Genomic DNA, 18312 nt, shown 5'->3' on the forward strand with positions numbered 1-18312 from the left:
TGCAAAAAGGTCCTGATGGAGGTACCAGAGGCGGAAAAGGGCAAAGGCTTCTACTCCCCTGTTTCTGGTTTGTAAGCCGAATGGCTCTTACAGGACCATTATCAATCTGAAGGCACTCAATAAATCCTTGGTCATTCGCTCATTTAAGATGGAAACAATCAATTCCACAATAAAGTTATTGCTTTATGGTGGTGTTCGATTTAAAGGACGCCTATTACCATATACCGATCCATGAATCTCATCAGCGTTTCCTTAGAGTGGCGGTTCATTTAGAGGCGTCGGTACAGCATTTCCAATATGTTGCCCTTCCCTTTGGTATTGTAGTCGCCCCCCGAGTATTTACTAAGGTTATAGCGGAGGTTATGGCCCTTCTGCGCGAAGCAGATATTCTGGTAATCCCCTACCTGGAAGACTTCCTTATTGTAAGCAAAACAGCAGACCATTGTCTGGATCAATTGCAGAAAGCGAAGGTGGCCCTGGAACGATTAGGGTGGCTACTAAACATTTAAAAAGTCTCGCCTACAGCCCATGAGAATTCAGCAGTTCTTAGGCATAATCCTAGACTCGCAGAATCAGGAGTGTCGTCTGCCACCCGAAAAAATTAATTCGCCTATATTATCAGGTCTTGAACGCTTCCAATAATCCCACCATGTCCCTCAGGAAAGCAATGTCTCTCCTAGGTTCCCTCTCATCCTGCATACCCGCGGTCCGGTGAGCCCAGTTCCATACAAGGGTTCTACAGGGCAAGGTTTTACTTCATCAAAAAATCCTGGGGGGTTACCTAGAAGGCTAGTTGACTTTGTCCCAACATACTATAAAATCCTTTGGTTGGTGGCTAGAGGAAAGCAATTTAGCCAGAGGGGTGCCCTGGGAATATAACTTAACCCGTGTAGTCACCACGGACGCAAGCCCTACTGCTTGGGGGGCCCACATGGGGGAGGTCTTAGTCCAGGATCTATGGGATCACCATCAGGTGGAAATGTCCTCCAACCTGAAAGAGCTAACAGCCGTAGAGCAAGCAGTTAAAAGCCTTCTTATGTATCTACAGGGTCACCATGTTCGAATATTCTCCGACAATCAGGTCACCGTGGCTTACATCAATCACCAAGGTGGGACTCGTTCCAGACCCCTAATGAATGTAGCAGGGCAGCTGTTCCAACTGACAGAGCAACATCTTTAACAGCTTGTCTTTAACAGCTCTGCACATAAAAGGAAGAGAAAGCACCACGGCGGGAATGGTCCCTAAAGACCTCCATCTTCGACCTGATCGCAAAAAAATGGAGGCAGCCAGAAGTGGACCTTTTCGCCACAAGGGAGAACAGGAAAGTGTCTCAGTTTTGCTCTCTAAATCCCAGAGAAGGCCCTTTGGCAGTAGATGCCCTTCTGATAAAGTGGGACTTCAAGCTAGCATACGCCTTCCCTCCCCTGTCTCTACTACCCCTGGTGATCAGGAAGGACAAAGCGAAAATTCGTGATCGCTCCATTTTGGCCCAGGAGGGCATGGCTCTCATGCCTCAGGACCATGTCAGTGTCCGACCCATGGGTCCTACCAGACATACCAAATCTCCTATCCCAGGGCCCAGTTTACCATCCTCAGGTGGCTGGCCTACATCTGACGGCGTGGATTTTGAACGGTCACTGCTAAAAGAGAAAGGGTTCTCCCCAGCCTTGATTAATACCCTGCTTTAGAGTAGAAAGCCGATCACAACCAAGATCTACGTTAGGATCTGGAAAAGATTCCTTCAGAATTCAGGGGTAGTAGCTGGGCAGTCCACACCGATAGCACAGATCCTAGAGTTCTTACAAAGAGGGCTGGACATGGGACTCTCCACCAGTACCCTTAAGGTACAAGTGTCAGCCTTAGGGGCCCTTTTTAACTGCAACATCACCAGTAACTATTGGATCAGTAGATTTATTAAAGCGACAGGCAGATCCAGACAGGTAGTAAAAGATAAGTTTATGCCATGGGATCTAAACCTAGTCCTCACGGCCATGACAGAATCCTCGTTTGAACCTATTTCATCAGCCTCTACAAAACATCTGTCTCTTAAAGTGGCCTTTCTGGTAGCACTGACGTCAGCCTGTAGAGTAAGTGACATCCAGGCGTTCTCTAGGCTTCCTCCTTATATTCAATTTAGAGGCGACAGGGTAATACTTACACCTGATCCAGCATACTTGCCTAAGGTAGCCTCCAGTTTTCATAGAACTCAGGAAATAGTCCTTCCATCCTTCCTCCCTAATCCAGTGAACGAAAAGGAAAGGAAACTACACACTCTAGACCAGGGTTCCCCAACTCCAGTCCTCAAGGCCCACCAACAGGTCATGTTTTCAGGATTTCCTTAGTATTGCCCAGGTGATAATTGCATCACCTGTACAATACAAGGGAAATCCTGAAAACATGACCTGTTGGTGGGCTTTGAGGACTGGAGTTGGAGAACCCTGCTCTAGACGTTAGGAGATGTCTCCTGGAATACTTGGCAGTCACCGATCCCTGGAAGAAAGATAATGCCTTATTTGTCTCCTATCAGGGCACTAGCAAGGGCCTTAGGGTGTCAAAAAGCTCGCTAGCTAGGTGGATTAGGGAGGCCATTTCGTTAGCATACACCTCAAAGGGCAGGTCGGCTCCTGGCAAGTTGCGGGCGCATTCCACCAGAGCCATAGCAACCTCGTGGGTGGAGAGATCGGAAGTCTCGATCGACCAAATATGTAAGGCAGCTACCTGGTCCTCTCCGAGCACCTTTTACAACCATTATAGACTGGGTGCTTCCTCAGACCTCTCCTTTGGTGTCAGGGTTCTGCAGGCTGTAGTCCCTCCCTAAAGTAATTATTACTCTGTGTAATTCTCTAAGGTGGTGCTGTCATGAACGACCGAATAAAGTCTTAGTTACTCACCGGTCAACGGTATTTTTCGGAGTCCATGACAGCACCCATAGACCTAGATTCCCTCCCTGTCGGTTAGTTTGGGTGTGCACTTCTTCTTCTTATATGTACACTGGTAATAAATAGTTAAGTAAAGTATTGTACATAAATCATGCTATTAACCTTGGTGGTCCTCTTGTGCTCTGTAAACCAACTGATGCGTGGGAGAGGTGCCGCCCTTATGTATCTGTAGGATTTCCTGTTCCTGAAGGGCGGATCCCCCTCTCTCAGGTGGTACTGTCATGGACTCCGAAAAATACCGTTAACCGGTGAGTAACTAAGACTTTCGTACCCATTGATCACACTGCCTTCGATATACAAATATGTAACGTTTCGGATGTAACGCAATTCATCGGACGTGAAAGTAATGGTTAGCACATAAGTTAGAGTAGTCTAGGGTACTAGGTGGGCTTCACCTTTGGTCTAGGTTTATCTTTATTTAGATAAAGCCCACCCCATTCCCTGGACTACTCTAACTTATGTGCAATGACAATTACTTTTACATTTTATGAAGGGTGTTGCACCCGAAACGTTACAAATTTGTATATCAAATGTGTTATCACTGGATATGAAATATTTGTAATTGTCAGCAGATTTTAATTTGTCAGGACTTTCTTAATCCCACAAATTCCTGATATCACATGCTGGGAAGGTCACGAGTACCACCCGCTGTGATCTTTGGAGGGAACAGCTCTCTGCTGCCCCATATTGTCTGGACAATTAAACAATTGGCTGATGATCAACAGATAAGGCCTCAGCCTTTTCGCACCACTAGGCCGGTTATCGGGAAAACTAATGGTGAGCGTATACCAACACTTGGAATGTGTGTATACACCCCGGTTCTGTCAACGCTAACTCCGATAACCCCAAACTACTTCCCCCCACCACTAATCTGTCTGTCGATTGAACACCGCTTACAGTTGCTTATGCTTTGAGGCGTAGTTTAAAGAACAGAAGGAGCAGAACTATTAAATTTTATATTTCATCCAAAGGGAGGCAGTGTTTAAGAAAACTATACAAAAGATTTTACAAGGGGCACATAGCATATACAGTTACATAAAACAAAAGGGAATAACAGGAGAACTTACTACACCGATCGCAGAGATGATTCAGTTTACCCAAAGGAGAGCGCTTCGATTTGGCTGTCTATAAACGGGATCCCTGCATACATGATACGAAATTCTCTGCACGAACACAGAACATAATTGGAATTGATCTTTTATCAGACCCTGAGTCCCACCCACACACCCCCTCTATGATTACCTCACATAGGCCAGGTTGTGGGCTGGTCTCAGCCCTTCATGATTTTAGGAAATCCCAACTTATGCAATAACTCATCATAGAGTGATCGCAGAAGTTTGAGACTGATGTCATCTTTTGTATCAGGATTTTATCTACGCTTAGAGACCAAACATGGCCTGGCTGCTGGCGGTTATATGGCTCCTATGGCGTTTTGGCAGGGGTTATAATAATAAGAGAAAATTTGTGTAATTTTGCCTAGTTATCCTGGTGATGAAAATGTATGTCTCATTAATATCGTATGTATAGAAATTTAAATATTCTATATTTTCTCCCGGAGACATACTGTCTGCTGATTCATTGTAACTGCAGTGACCATGGCTAATTGTAAAGGGTGCGAGATCTTCTTTAATCCACTTAAAATCTAATAAGACTTCTCCTGTCTCTCTCTCTCTCTCTGTGGACAATACACATCCTCTTTAGTCAACTGGGCATAAAGAGGGATCCTTGCATTTTAATTAAGCTGCTTCACATCTTTGTGGGTGACCATTTTAAAGGTAGGTTTGAGTGCTAGCTCCTGTCTCCTCATCACAAATAATATAGAAAAGAAAAAAAGCAGGGGGATATGAGGGACCTCAAGGATTTTTTATATTTACTATGACTGTAATAAATTCTAATTAAGCATTTCTATGTGCCATTGGTGTGTAGTTCCTTCCCTCTATCTAATCCTCATTACAGTGATGTGTTACTTACTGGGCTGTGTTTTGCTGTTTAAATAAAATCAATGTTTTCCTACTAGAAGATTATAACTACAGGACAAGCTGCCCTTGTGCCTCTCAGTCCAACCACACCCCCAGCACTGATTTATCAGTTTTTTGTTTACCGTTTTTTTTGGAATTTTGGGGGAAAATGGGGGTGCATCTTATAGTTGGAATATACTTACAAATACTGTGGTGGCATCAGGAGTCAGGCGATTCTGCGGCGGTCCCGGTCCAACGCTGCAGGGCGATGATCACACTCCCTTCCCAGGCTGGTGCGGGGGGGCTCCGCCGGCATTTTGTGGACGCACGGAGGCCCCGCACGTCCATTGCTGCGATGCGGGGTTGCCTCTGGGAAAATGGCTTCTGGGGGCGGCACATGCTTAGATTGAGATCTCTGTAACGAGATCTCATCTCCCGAGATCCCGTTGCCGAGATCTCATTCTGCTGCGATGCGGTGGCCTCCAGGAAAATGAGCGCCGGGGGCGGTGCATGCTTCGATTGAGATCTCGGAAATGAGATCTCATCTCCCGTGTTGCCGAGATCTCAATCTGAGCATGTGCCGCCCCCGGTGGCCATTTTCCCGGAGGCCACCACATCGCAGCAATAGATATGGGGGGCCTTCGGGCTTTCACAAGTTGCCCTGAGCACCACCGCCGAACCTGCCGCACCATCCTGGAATGGGATTTCCCAGAGGCCACTGCACCAGCCTGGGATGAGTCATATCCCCAGACCACTGAACACCCCCTGTGACCCTGATCCACCAACGCTGCCGATCTACCCCGGATAAGCTGAATTCGGACTGTAATATGGACCCCCATTTGACACATTAATTTTTTTTTCCCTATTTTCCTTCTGAAAATTTGGGACGCATCTTATGGTCCGGTGCGTCTTATAGTACGAAAAATACGGTACATTGTATAGTGTCAGAAAGCTGTGTATGAGTGGTGTGGGCGGGATTACACAGGGATCAACTTGACACTCCATGACTGATACTCTATCTACATTCTCGGTGACTGAACCAGCATCATCGCCACTCCTGAGACTGAAACCAGAATGCTGCGAGCGGAAATAAAGTTCATTTTATCTCCGCAGTGTTTGGCTAAGTGCGGGCCATATCTGCAGGTTAATAATGTTATTTCTGGTGACAGGTTCCCTTTAATTTATTAGTGCTTAAAAAGTTCTATTTACATCCCATATAATATTCTTTATCTTTTATTCCAGGCTAAAAGAGCAGGGGTTTCATGTATCGTTCTTCCTTCAGAAAACAAGAAAGATTACTATGATCTAGCCAATTTCATTACCGAAGGGCTAGAAGTGCATTTTGTTGAGCACTATGGTGAAATTTATGATATTGTCTTTCCAGCAAACTGACCTTTGCCGATTCCATTAAATTCTCCATTTTGGCATGATCTCCTGGAATATCTAGCTTTATATAGCTGCTACGCAGCCCCTATCAATTATGGCTTAATTTACTTTTTGACTTGGTAAATATGGTATTTGTTTAGTGATGTAATTATTAAAATGATTTTACTATATCTAACTTGAGCCTGCGTCTTTTTCTGTTATTTAAGAGTTAATGTTGGCAAATTTAGCCCACATGCATACAGAAGATTTAGGTGGAACCCCCAAACATATGTCAGCCATGTTTCAATAAAGCCTCTTGAGTGTTCCCCATCAATACTCTACAACCTTAAGGCTATGTGCCCACATTGCAGAAATGCTGCGGAATTGTCCACGACGTCACAAAGGTCATTTTGGAGCAAAGCACGACTGGGAACAAAGTCGCCGTGAGCACCGCTGAGGACTCCGGGGGCCAACAAAGGGTAAGTATATCACTATTTTTTATTTTAATTCTATTTTTTTAACAGGAATATGGTACCCAGGGCCTGGAGGAGAGTCTCCTCTCCTCCAGACGCTGGGTACCATCCGCACATGAAACGCTCACTTGACGCAAGGTGGGCATGGTCACATTCGTAAAGTGAGCGTTTCAATGCTATCCTATGGCAGCGGAATCACCGCGATTCCGCCTAATTAATGGACATGCTGCGTATTTTTCCAAAATGCGCTTCAGCAGCTGCGGAATCCCATAGGATTGCATGGAATGCGTTTTAACTAGCGTTTTTTAAGCATTTCCGCGGCAGCCTTGCGGCTGCGGAATCGCTTAAACGCAATATGGGCACACAGCCTATACGAAAGCCTAGTTTCACCCTCCTGACTAGAGCAAATATTTCAATTCTGACCAGTGTTACTTTGTGTTAATAACTCTGGAATGTTTAGACATATCCCCGTGATTCTGGGATTGCTTTTTCATAACACATTGTACTTCATAATAGTAGTAAACTTGGTCAATATAGTTTGCGTTTATTTATCAAAATATCACAATTTTCAAATTTAGAAACATTTGCAATTTTTTATTTTGAATTTATATGCCCTCAATACAAATGGTCATACTGAACAACATAATTAATGGTCAATTAATGAAATGTTAATAAATAACATTTGCCACATGTCTACTTTATGTTAGCATCATTTTTGAATCAAATGTCTTTTTGTTAGGAAGTTAGAAGGGTTAAAATTTTCAGACAAAATTTACAAATAAATCCTTTTTTTTCAGGACAACTACACTTTTGAAGTGACTGTCCTATGTGTCAGAAACGCAAGACCCCACTATTCCCCTCATAGTATTCAAAATGGCATTCAGCAAGTTAAACTTTTCAGGTGCTTTCTCTAAAATTGTTTTAGCCCCAATTTTTTCATTGTCACAAGGGCAACAGATAAAATGGATTACCCAATTTGTTTTGCAATTTCTCCAGAGCACACTGGTGTCTTATGTAGGGGAATGCTATAGAGTGGGAACACAGGAGGGCTATTTGACTTTGCAAGCTCAAATTTGGCTGGAATAGACTGCAGACGCCATGTCTCATTTGAAAACCCTCAAGGTACCGAAACGCCAGAAACTCCCTGTGGAGACACAAGGGTCAGTGGGTGCTCTCATCCTCTGTCCTGGCTGTGTTTAGAAAGTATGCATGGGCCACAGCTCAACCCATTGAACACTCACACTTCTTCCCCGTGGGCATTTCAGGTCTCCAGCGAGGGAACTCTAAAAATTGATTCCATAACACAAGCCCTCTCCCCGCTTGAGGGTCTAGGTCCCAATGCGCCCCAAAACTCTTTGATTTGGGCTGCTTAGAACTGGGTATTTGATTCCAGACTGGGACTGGATCCTTGACTTGGCAAGCAGTTAAACATCTCTTGATCATCCTCATCATAGTCCTCGACATTCTGATTATCCCTAAAGACTAATTCTTGGATCGAATACGGCCGAGTGTCTGTCATCGGTATTTGATCTGTAAAAGCAGGCACATCTCTTGTTGCATTTTCATGTTGAGGCTGTAAATCCACTCTGGTCCTCTTCTCAACGCCAAACTGGTGTGAGGTTGGACATGGTGGTGTCTGAAATCTGCTGTGTATTCCTCACCTGTGGTCTGCTGGGTCTGTCTGTCTGCCACCCTGGTTGTGGAGCCCTTGGATTGTGTCAATGTTAACACCAGTCCACTGCAGCTCCCCCGGATCAGCCAGGTTGTGTAGTATCCAACTGCTGTCACCAAGTGTGGAGACGAGGGTCAGTAGGTGCTCTTGTCTGCTGGCTTGGCTGTCTTTATAAAGACCGTATGGAACAGGGATTATTGCACTGAACACGTGCACCTCCTTCCCTTTGGGCAGAATACTACTGTGACAACACAGGGTAAGGGTAACACACTGCTGTAATAATTTATTTGTTCAAAAACCATCAATAACAGTCAAGTACCCCAACCAGTAGCACCCTGATTTTGGCAAGCACCAACATAGAGGAGGTAGTGAAAAGCTTAAGAAGATGACAGAGTACAGTGAGGTATGTAGCCAAGTGACCGGATTGTCCCAACCTGAATTCTACAAATATTTTTGTGGATTCAGTTATGGACAGTGGAGCGCATCTACAGTGGGGCAAAAAAGTATTTAGTCAGTCAGCAATAGTGCAAGTTCCACCACTTAAAAAGATGAGAGGCGTCTGTAATTTACATCATAGGTAGACCTCAACTATGGGAGACAAACTGAGAAAAAAAAATCCAGAACATCACATTGTCTGTGTTTTTTTCATTTTATTTGCATATTATGATGGAAAATAAGTATTTGGTCAGAAACAAGCAATCAAGATTTCTGGCTCTCACAGACCTGTAACTTCTTCTTTAAGAGTCTCCTCTTTCCTCCACTCATTACCTGTAGTAATGGCACCTGTTTAAACTTATCAGTATAAAAAGACACCTGTGCACACCCTCAAACAGTCTGACTCCAAACTCCACTATGGTGAAGACCAAAGAGCTGTCAAAGGACACCAGAAACAAAATTGTAGCCCTGCACCAGACTGGGAAGACTGAATCTGCAATAGCCAACCAGCTTGGAGTGAAGAAATCAACTGTGGGAGCAATAATTAGAAAATGGAAGACATACAAGACCACTGATAATCTCCCTCGATCTGGTGCTCCACGCAAAATCCCACCCCGTGGGGTCAGAATGATCACAAGAACGGTGAGCAAAAATCCCAGAACCACGCGGGGGGACCTAGTGAATGAACTGCAGAGAGCTGGGACCAATGTAACAAGGCCTACCATAAGTAACACACTACGCCACCATGGACTCAGATCCTGCAGTGCCAGACGTGTCCCACTGCTTAAGCCTTTACATGTCCGGGCCCGTCTGAAGTTTGCTAGAGAGCATTTGGATGATCCAGAGGAGTTTTGGGAGAATGTCCTATGGTCTGATGAAACCAAACTGGAACTGTTTGGTAGAAACACAACTTGTCGTGTTTGGAGGAAAAAGAATACTGAGTTGCATCCATCAAACACCATACCTACTGTAAAGCATGGTGGTGGAAACATCATGCTTTGGGGCTGTTTCTCTGCAAAGGGGCCAGGACGACTGATCCAGGTACATGAAAGAATGAATGGGGCCATGTATCGTGAGATTTTGAGTGCAAACCTCCTTCCATCAGCAAGGGCATTGCAGATGAAACGTGGCTGGGTCTTTCAACATGACAATGATCCAAAGCACACCGCCAGGGCAACGAAGGAGTGGCTTCGTAAGAAGCATTTCAAGGTCCTGGAGTGGCCTAGCCAGTCTCCAGATCTCAACCTTATAGAAAACCTTTGGAGGGAGTTGAAAGTCCGTGTTGCCAAGCGAAAAGCCAAAAACATCACTGCTCTAGAGGAGATCTGCATGGAGGAATGGGCCAACATACCAATAACAGTGTGTGGCAACCTTGTGAAGACTTACAGAAAACGTTTGACCTCTGTCATTGCCAACAAAGGATATATCACAAAGTATTGAGATGAAATTTTGTTTCTGACCAAATACTTATTTTCCACCATAATATGCAAATAAAATGAAAAAAAACAGACACTGTGATTTTCTGGATTTTTTTTTCTCAGTTTGTCTCCCATAGTTGAGGTCTACCTATGATGTAAATTACAGACGCCTCTCATCTTTTTAAGTGGTGGAACTTGCACTATTGCTGACTGACTAAATACTTTTTTGCCCCACTGTATATTCTTCCCGTTGGAGCTATAATTCCCTGGCTGCTATCCTGTTGAGTCTCACTGGAGTGGGAGACAGGCCCCTTTTATATCCACACCTCTCAATCAGGGCATCCTCCCACAGCATTGGGAGAAGGTGGGAGGAGGTTATACATCATTGTTCTATTGTTGAATAATCTTGCTTTTTTGTCCTCCAAGGTCTGTAGACAAGTAAACCAGAGGGGGCTGGCACAATACCTAATCAGAAGGCATTCTACAGATTAACATACAACAGAAGTCAACATACAGGCTCATATGAACAATGGCTCATGTCCCTTGACCTACTGAACAATACGTCTGGCATAACTAAGAATAAACACTGTGTTGTCAATCTACCTTTATAAGTGACCTCATTTGGTAAACTACTCCCCTCAGGGAATTTATCTAGCATGATATAAATGATATGGCACACAGAATGCGTGTGTCGTCATCTTAATTGTCTGTGGCTGAATTGGATCTCTGGCAGAGATTATACATGCACGGAGAAAAGAATACACAAGACAAGGTATATCATGTCAAAATGATTCTTCCCTAATTTTAATCAGAGATGTACAGTTTTTATAACAGAAATCGAGCTGTCTCATTGTGTTACATCATGGGTTCTTTTCCAAATTACTGTTTACCTCAAATAGCAAGTTAGTATTGATCTCATATGATCTCATATGTCCTACATCCGCTACATAATCATTATGCACATAATTATCGTTTTCTAGCCTAGCCTAACCCAGTATCGAGGAGACTAGGTGGATACAGAAATAAGTCTTAGAAAATCAAGAATATCTTAAAGCTACATGATTCTTAAAGCTATATGATTCTAATATTATAGCAAAGCGTCCATATAGTGGTATAACTTTTGATTCTTGTATATATTCATATGCCATGTATTCTCCCCTTAACCGTCCCTCCTTTGGAGATATGCAAAATCAAAATCCTAATCTCGTCGAACCTATTGATCTGTCCTCCCGGCCTACCTATCCTTTCTCAACAATGCTGGAACCTAACTAACTAGTCTTCACGTATATACGAGACGACCCATCTCTAGTAGATGGACCCCCTCCTAACGGACTTTGCACAGGAGGAAGTCAGATCCTAGTTTCTCCCTCGCAGGTGTTCTTCAGGCAGACATATTCTGGAGGTGGTGCTCGCATGGTTTCATAGGGACATTTTTAATACAGGGGATCTTCAAAGTCGGCATGCATAGTCATTACTGTGGTTTCCATGGTCATCGTCATCATTTTCTTAAGGCATGGAGCTATGCAGCATAGAATTAAGGAAAATATGATCAAAGCACATAAAATAACTATTGTAAATGTAATGGGTCAATAATTGCCTTTATGGCATCCCCAGTGTATTTTATAAACCGTTGTTGATTATTGTATAGCTAGTTTATCCACTTGGCATTCTCATTTACGGGGATGGTGGGTTTAAACACAACTGCTGTCTTGTTCTCGACTTTGCATTTGTCAGGTGCTCCCTGTGTGCCCCACTGGTATCTATGCTTCTTAGCCAAAATTTACCCTTTGTGTCACCATTTTCCCTCCCAAGTTTAGTACTTGAGCCTAGTACATATAACCCTTGCTCATTCTCTGAGGGGTTCTCAATGGTGAGGTACAGAACTATACATCCCTTCTTGGGGCAGTGGGTGGCAGGGAAGGGTAGGCCTGGAAGGGCTCTCTGGCCTTTAAAAGGGTCTTTGGACAGAGTCATGCAGCTTAATAGGCTTATTCCCCATTTCTCCCTGAATTGTAGGGCCTGGGCTGGTTGATGTCTCCAGTCACTTTCACCAGTGTGCCACCCAACAAGTGACTAATCCTCCCAGTTTGAACCTTCCCCTATTTCAGCAGTAGTGACACAAATGAATTGTGTACTTAATCAGATGTCAAACTGTGCCATGGGGCCTGGACATTCTTATTGTGAGACAGTAGTCAAATTGATATGTTACTCTTGGGGTGGAGACATTATACCAGAATGTCACTATACCCTTCTCATGAGTGACTACCCCTTGGTGACTGACTACCCCTTAAAAAAAGGATAAGTGCCAGACTGATGAAGAGTGGCAGCCGCCACTGGACTCTGGATCCGGCATCTTCTTGCAGTGGGAAGCGTGGACCCATGGATTGCAGTGATAGTTGACAGGACGTGGAACGGGCTGTCATCTCTAGGTTCAAGGGTAAGTCTGTTGAATCTCTTGGTGATGAGGACTCAGTCATCAGGCAAAATCTGGTGGGCTCCTAGGTCCTCAGGATCTGGGATGGATGAAAAGACTCAAAAATATATTTTAGTCACATGTTTTTAAACTTAGTCTGCATATAAACAAATATAATGAACAAAATATAACCCTAAACTGTGAATATTTACAAGTAGGATCTTATAGGGCTGAGTTTTGTTGGACCTGCTAGTGTGTGTGTGACTAAACTCCTATGCTATGACTCCCCTGTTTCCTGTATAGCATCAAGTATGTAGAGTTTTGTTCGAGGCCTTAAATTTTCCTTGTTCTTCCTTAGGCGTATTTCATCTTGTGTAACTTCATCTTAGGTCAATTTCTTCTTTTCTTCCTTGGATACTTGTTTCTGGAGTGTCAGAACATCTTTTTCCAGGGTTATCCCTTTTCCTCTGTTTCTGGATCCATATTAGGGTACAGATGAGATATTTCTGTGTCAAGCAGTATCACTGCTGCTTCTTTTACTGTTACTTCAGCTAGTCTGTTGCCCACTGCTTCCCTTGAAGTTTCGACAGTGTGTGTGCTTTTTATTTTTACCACCGCAACTCTTCCTGGCATCAACAAGGAATCCATTAGTTCTTGTATGGCTTTATGGTGTCTGACCGGCGTTCCGTTAGCTGTGAAGAAGTCTCTTTCCCTCCAGATTGATCTTGACAGCTTCATGTTGAGTGGACCTCTCGTATGCTTCTGTCAAGGCCTGCAGTCCTGCCTTTGGGTGTAGGCAGTGGTTTTACTGGCAGCATGTATCTTCTGTGGCTACTGCTATACCAGTGTGCGAACGGCCTCCTTGGTCTATCCACAAAGAGCGTCAGGTTAGGATCTTCCAGGTGTTCTATTGCCTCATGACAGCGAGACAATCGCGTTGAGCCATTTCAGAGTCGACTACCTCTTCCACTAATGTGTCAGAGATGTGGTTTTCATCCTCCATCTTCCTCCCCCCCTTTGGCAGAGGGAGAAGAGTAGCTGGACAGCACATCTGGAGATGGTGACGTTGTCTGGGAGCAGAGTAGGGCATTGCAGACAGTGCTTTTGGGCCAGGATCTTCAACTGGTGACCCATAAGGATGTCAGAAGCATTGTCCAGCACAGGTGGGTTGCAAACACGGCTCTCATGCAGGTTGGGACTCCACGAGCCACTGGGTCAAGTCTTGGAGAGTAGTAGCCAGGAGGGTGTTGTCTTCCTTCATGAAGCTGTGTCAGGACTCCAGTTGCATGGTTAGGCTTCTTCATGACAAACAGACAAAACAGTTCAGTATAGCCTGGCAGTCCTAGAGCTGTGAAAATCTGATTTCAATTTAGCATATAAAACCCATTGATGCCTTCTGTGTTTAACCTTAAAATAATTATAAAAAGGTTGCATGTGTAGAAAAGTAGTATTGACTTGGCTGTCTTCAGACAGGGGAAGAGGTCATCCATATATATTGAAAAAGAATGGCAGTGGGATGTGTCCTCTTCCAGGACTCCAGGACCGTGGTCATGGCTCAGGTGAACATAGAGAGGCTATACTGTGCCCCTTGAGGCATCATAGTCCAAGTATATTGCTGGCACCATATGTAAAAACAAACAGGTACTGGGCTTACAGCATGTAGGGGTAAACTGAAAAAAAAACATTGGAGAAACTGGGTCTGAGCAGAAAAAGTAACTTAATGTGCATGCAAAATGTAATTGCATATGAACACATGACCTTTACACAGAGAAAACCAAAAGCAAAACACAAAACACATATCCTGGAATAAAAAAGTAAAAAATTATGTATTGCAAAAATTGGGTATTTAGTTAACATAATTTGCCGTGACGTGGCGGGATGGCTTCTACATTACTTTGATCAAAATTATGTTAACTAAATACCCTTATTATTACTATTATTACTACTTTCATGCAATTTTTGCAATACATATTTTTTTACTTTTTTATTCCAGGATATTTGTTTTGTGTTTTGTTTTTGTTTTTCTCTGTGTAAAGGTCATGTGTTCATATGCAATTACATTTTGCATGCACATTAAGTTACTTTTTCTGCTCATACCCAGTTTCTCGTTTGTTTCATTGTGCATTCTGTGCATATAAGGGTGTGACCGCCCTGTCTGAGTTGGAAAATCCATCCTGTCTGGCCTATAGTATTACTGGTGGTTCAGTCCCTCTGTCCTTGTTCACATTTACGTCACTTGACAAGTGGAAAGGTTTTAAATACAAGAGTTAGGACTGTCCCACAAGGGTTGCCGTGACGTGGCGGGATGGCTTCTACATTATTTTGATCAAAATTATGTTAACTAAATACCCTTATTACTATTATTACTACTTTCATGCAATTTTTGCAATACATATTTTTTTACTTTTTTATTCCAGGATATTTGTTTTGTGTTTTGTTTTTGGTTTTCTCTGTGTAAAGGTCATGTGTTCATATGCAATTACATTTTGCATGCACATTAAGTTACTTTTTCTGCTCAGACCCAGTTTCTCGTTTGTTTCATTGTGCATTTTGTGCATATAAGGGTGTGACCGCCCTGTCTGAGTTGGAAAATCCATCCTGTCTGGCCTATAGTATTACTGGTGGTTCAGTCCCTCTGTCCTTGTTCACATTTACGTCACTTGACAAGTGGAAAGGTTTTAAATACAAGAGTTAGGACTGTCCCACAAGGGTTGCCGTGACGTGGCGGGATGGCTTCTACATTATTTTGATCAAAATTATGTTAACTAAATACCCTTATTATTACTATTATTACTACTTTCATGCAATTTTTGCAATACATATTTTTTTACTTTTTTTATTCCAGGATATTTGTTTTGTGTGTTGTTTTTGGTTTTCTCTGAAAAAAAACATTGACCAGGTCAATCACCGTGAACCATAGAAAAATAAATAGAATTGATAAAAACAGAGTGTGTGGGTTTGGCACCATAGATGTGTCCAGTACTATGACTTTATTGACAGCACACAAGTCATGTATCATCCATTACTTGATAAAAATAATTGCAGATTGTGAAATGAAAATTGAGTATTGCAATTTACTTGGTAGCAGGGCTTCTGGCTTCGGCCCCACCTTTACAAACTGGATTTTCAGCCTGCCAATATTGAGTCTGGGATCAGTGCCATTAGATCAACTCCCACATGATCTGCTGATGTGTCCTGAAAAAAAAGAAAAGACTGCATACTTCTGCAGCAAATAGATCAACATCCCTGATTACACTTCTGATTGCATCGGGACACACCAGGAATTTGATCGGAGTATCCTCAACCTCTATCTGGGTGAGAGATGTTGTTTCTCTATTGTATTTTTGTGGGAGGGCTGTAAGAGTATACGTTCTTTCATGGATTGTGGACTCAGTATGCCAGTACCTATTAAAATCTGAAGCTCGATGTTGGTTGGTGTCAAAGCTTCTTCTAACTGGGGACTAATTTGCATTTCAAATCCGAAATCCAGAAACTTTTTGTTACATTGGTGGAAGAAATTATCCACAGGTTCTACTTTTCCCTGCATGATATCCTGGAGAATGGGGGGTCTGGCAAGCTGCTTACTAGGGTATCTGTCTCCTAGTATTTCCAGGAGTCTTTGCATGGAGTAGATTGTGTACAAAAGTATGACCTTTGAGGCTTAAAAGATGATGATAATTATGTCCCCCACCATATAACGATAAATACTGTAGATTCAGTCTGAGCTACTTATTTCCTGTCTTCCCTGTTCTAGTTAATAATTTTATAATAATAATTTTTATTTATATAGCGCCAACATATTCCGCAGCACTTTACAATTAAGCGGGGACATGTACAGACAATAAATGCAATACAAGTTAAGACAATTCAAACAGTGACATTAGGAGTGAGGTCCCTGCTCGCAAGCTTACAATCTACAAGGAAATGGGGGGACACAGTAGGTGAGAAATGCTTGTTAATTCAGGTCTGGCAATTATAATAGGGATTTTCATATAAAGCTGCATGATCTGGTCATCAGCCCGTGTGTTTAAGTGCAATAGACAAGTATCAAGTGCAGTTATCATGTGCATGAAGGGTGTGGAGACAGATGAATAGTAGGGTGCAGATTCAGAATAATATTTGGAAGGAGGGAACAGGGCAAAGTTAGCTTGCTGAGTAGTTGATGTGGTAGGCTTGTTTGAAGAGATGGGTTTTCAAAGCGCTTGAATAGGTCAGGGCTAGGTATCAGTCTGATCGTCTGGGGAAGTGCATTCCAGAGAGCTGGAGCAGCACGAGAGAAGTCTTGGAGACGGAGGTGCGAGGTTCGGATTACGGGGGATGTTAGTCTTAGGTCATTTGTAGAACGGAGGGCACGTGTAGGGCGATAGACAGAGATGAGAGAGGAGATATAAGGCGGTGCAGAACAGTGGAGAGCTTTGTGGGTGAGAGAGATGAGTTTATACTGGACCCTGTAGCGAATAGGTAGCCAGTGTAATGACTGGCACAAGATGGAGGCATCGGTGAAGCGGCTGGACAGAAATATGACCCTGGCTGCCGCATTCAAGATGGATTGGAGAGGAGAAAGTTTGGTAAGAGGGAGACCGATCAGAAGAGAGTTGCAGTTGTCCAGACGAGAATGAATAAGAGCGACAGTAAGAGTCTTAGCAGTTTCAAAGGTGAGAAAAGGTCGGATTCTGGAGATGTTTTTAAGATGCAGGTGACAAGAGCGACTGAGTGATCGGATGTACGGAGTAAAGGAACGTTCAGTGTCGAATATGACCCCAAGACAGCGGGCATGCTGCTTGGGAGTTATGGTTGAACCCTCCAGGGTTATTTCGATGTTAGGTAGAGTGAGGTTAGTAGAGGGGAGAAACACAAGAAGTTCAGTTTTAGAGAGATTTAGTTTCAGATAGAGGGACGACATGATGCTAGAGACAGCAGACAGACAATCCTTGGTATTTTGAATTAGGGTAGGGGTGATGTCAGGGGAAGAAGTGTATAATTGGGTGTCATCAGCATAGAGATGATACTGGAACCCAAATCTGCTGATTGTTTGTCCAATAGGGGCAGTGTATAAAGAGAAGAGGAGGGGGCCTAGGACTGAGCCCTGCGGGACCCCGATAGTAAGGGGACGAGAAGAGGAAGAGGAGCCGGAAAAAGATACAGTGAAGGAGCGGTCAGAGAGGTAGGAGGAGAACCAGGAGAGGGCTGTGTCCTTGAGGCCTATAGAGCGGAGCATAGTGAGGAGGAGCTGGTGATCCACAGTGTCAAATGCGGCAGAGAGATCCTGGAGAATCAGCAGGGAGCAATGACCTTTCGATTTAGCTGTTATTAAATCATTAGAGACTTTAGTGAGGGCAGTTTCAGTAGAGTGTAAAGAGCGGAAACCAGATTGTAAGGGGTCGAGAAGAGAGTTATCCGAGAGATAGCGGATTAGACGGGAGTGGACCAGGCGTTCCAGGAGTTTAGAGATGAAGGGAAGGTTAGAGACAGGTCTGTAGTTAGCAGTGCAGTTCTGGTCCAGGGATGGCTTTTTAAGTAAAGGGGTTATGATGGCATGTTTAAATGAGGAGGGAAATATACCTGAAGAAAGAGAGAGGTTAAATATTTTAGTCAGGTGAGTGGTGACCACTGGTGAGAGAGACTGCAGGAGCTGTGA

The 18312-nt window shown here is 43.5% G+C and overlaps 1 protein-coding gene across 5 annotated transcripts in view; it reads left to right on the forward strand.

The window, feature by feature from the left end:
- Nucleotides 1-18312, forward strand: part of LONP1 (lon peptidase 1, mitochondrial) — a 571467-nt gene that overhangs the window by 526885 nt on the left and 26270 nt on the right. Inside the window, exon 18 of one of the 5 annotated variants that reach the window (XM_073586321.1) lies at nucleotides 6141-6459. The exons of the other annotated variants lie outside the window; for them this stretch is intronic. Within the exon in view, the coding sequence (XP_073442422.1) occupies nucleotides 6141-6290 (150 nt within the window). The 3' untranslated portion in view covers nucleotides 6291-6459. Of the gene's footprint in view, nucleotides 1-6140; nucleotides 6460-18312 lie in introns of those variants that run through there. 5 annotated transcript variants of the gene reach the window in all.

This window comes from Dendrobates tinctorius, unplaced genomic scaffold (assembly GCF_039654945.1).
Source record: "Dendrobates tinctorius isolate UK_male_01 unplaced genomic scaffold, ASM3965494v1 ptg000092l, whole genome shotgun sequence".
Lineage (NCBI taxonomy): Eukaryota > Metazoa > Chordata > Amphibia > Anura > Dendrobatidae > Dendrobates > Dendrobates tinctorius.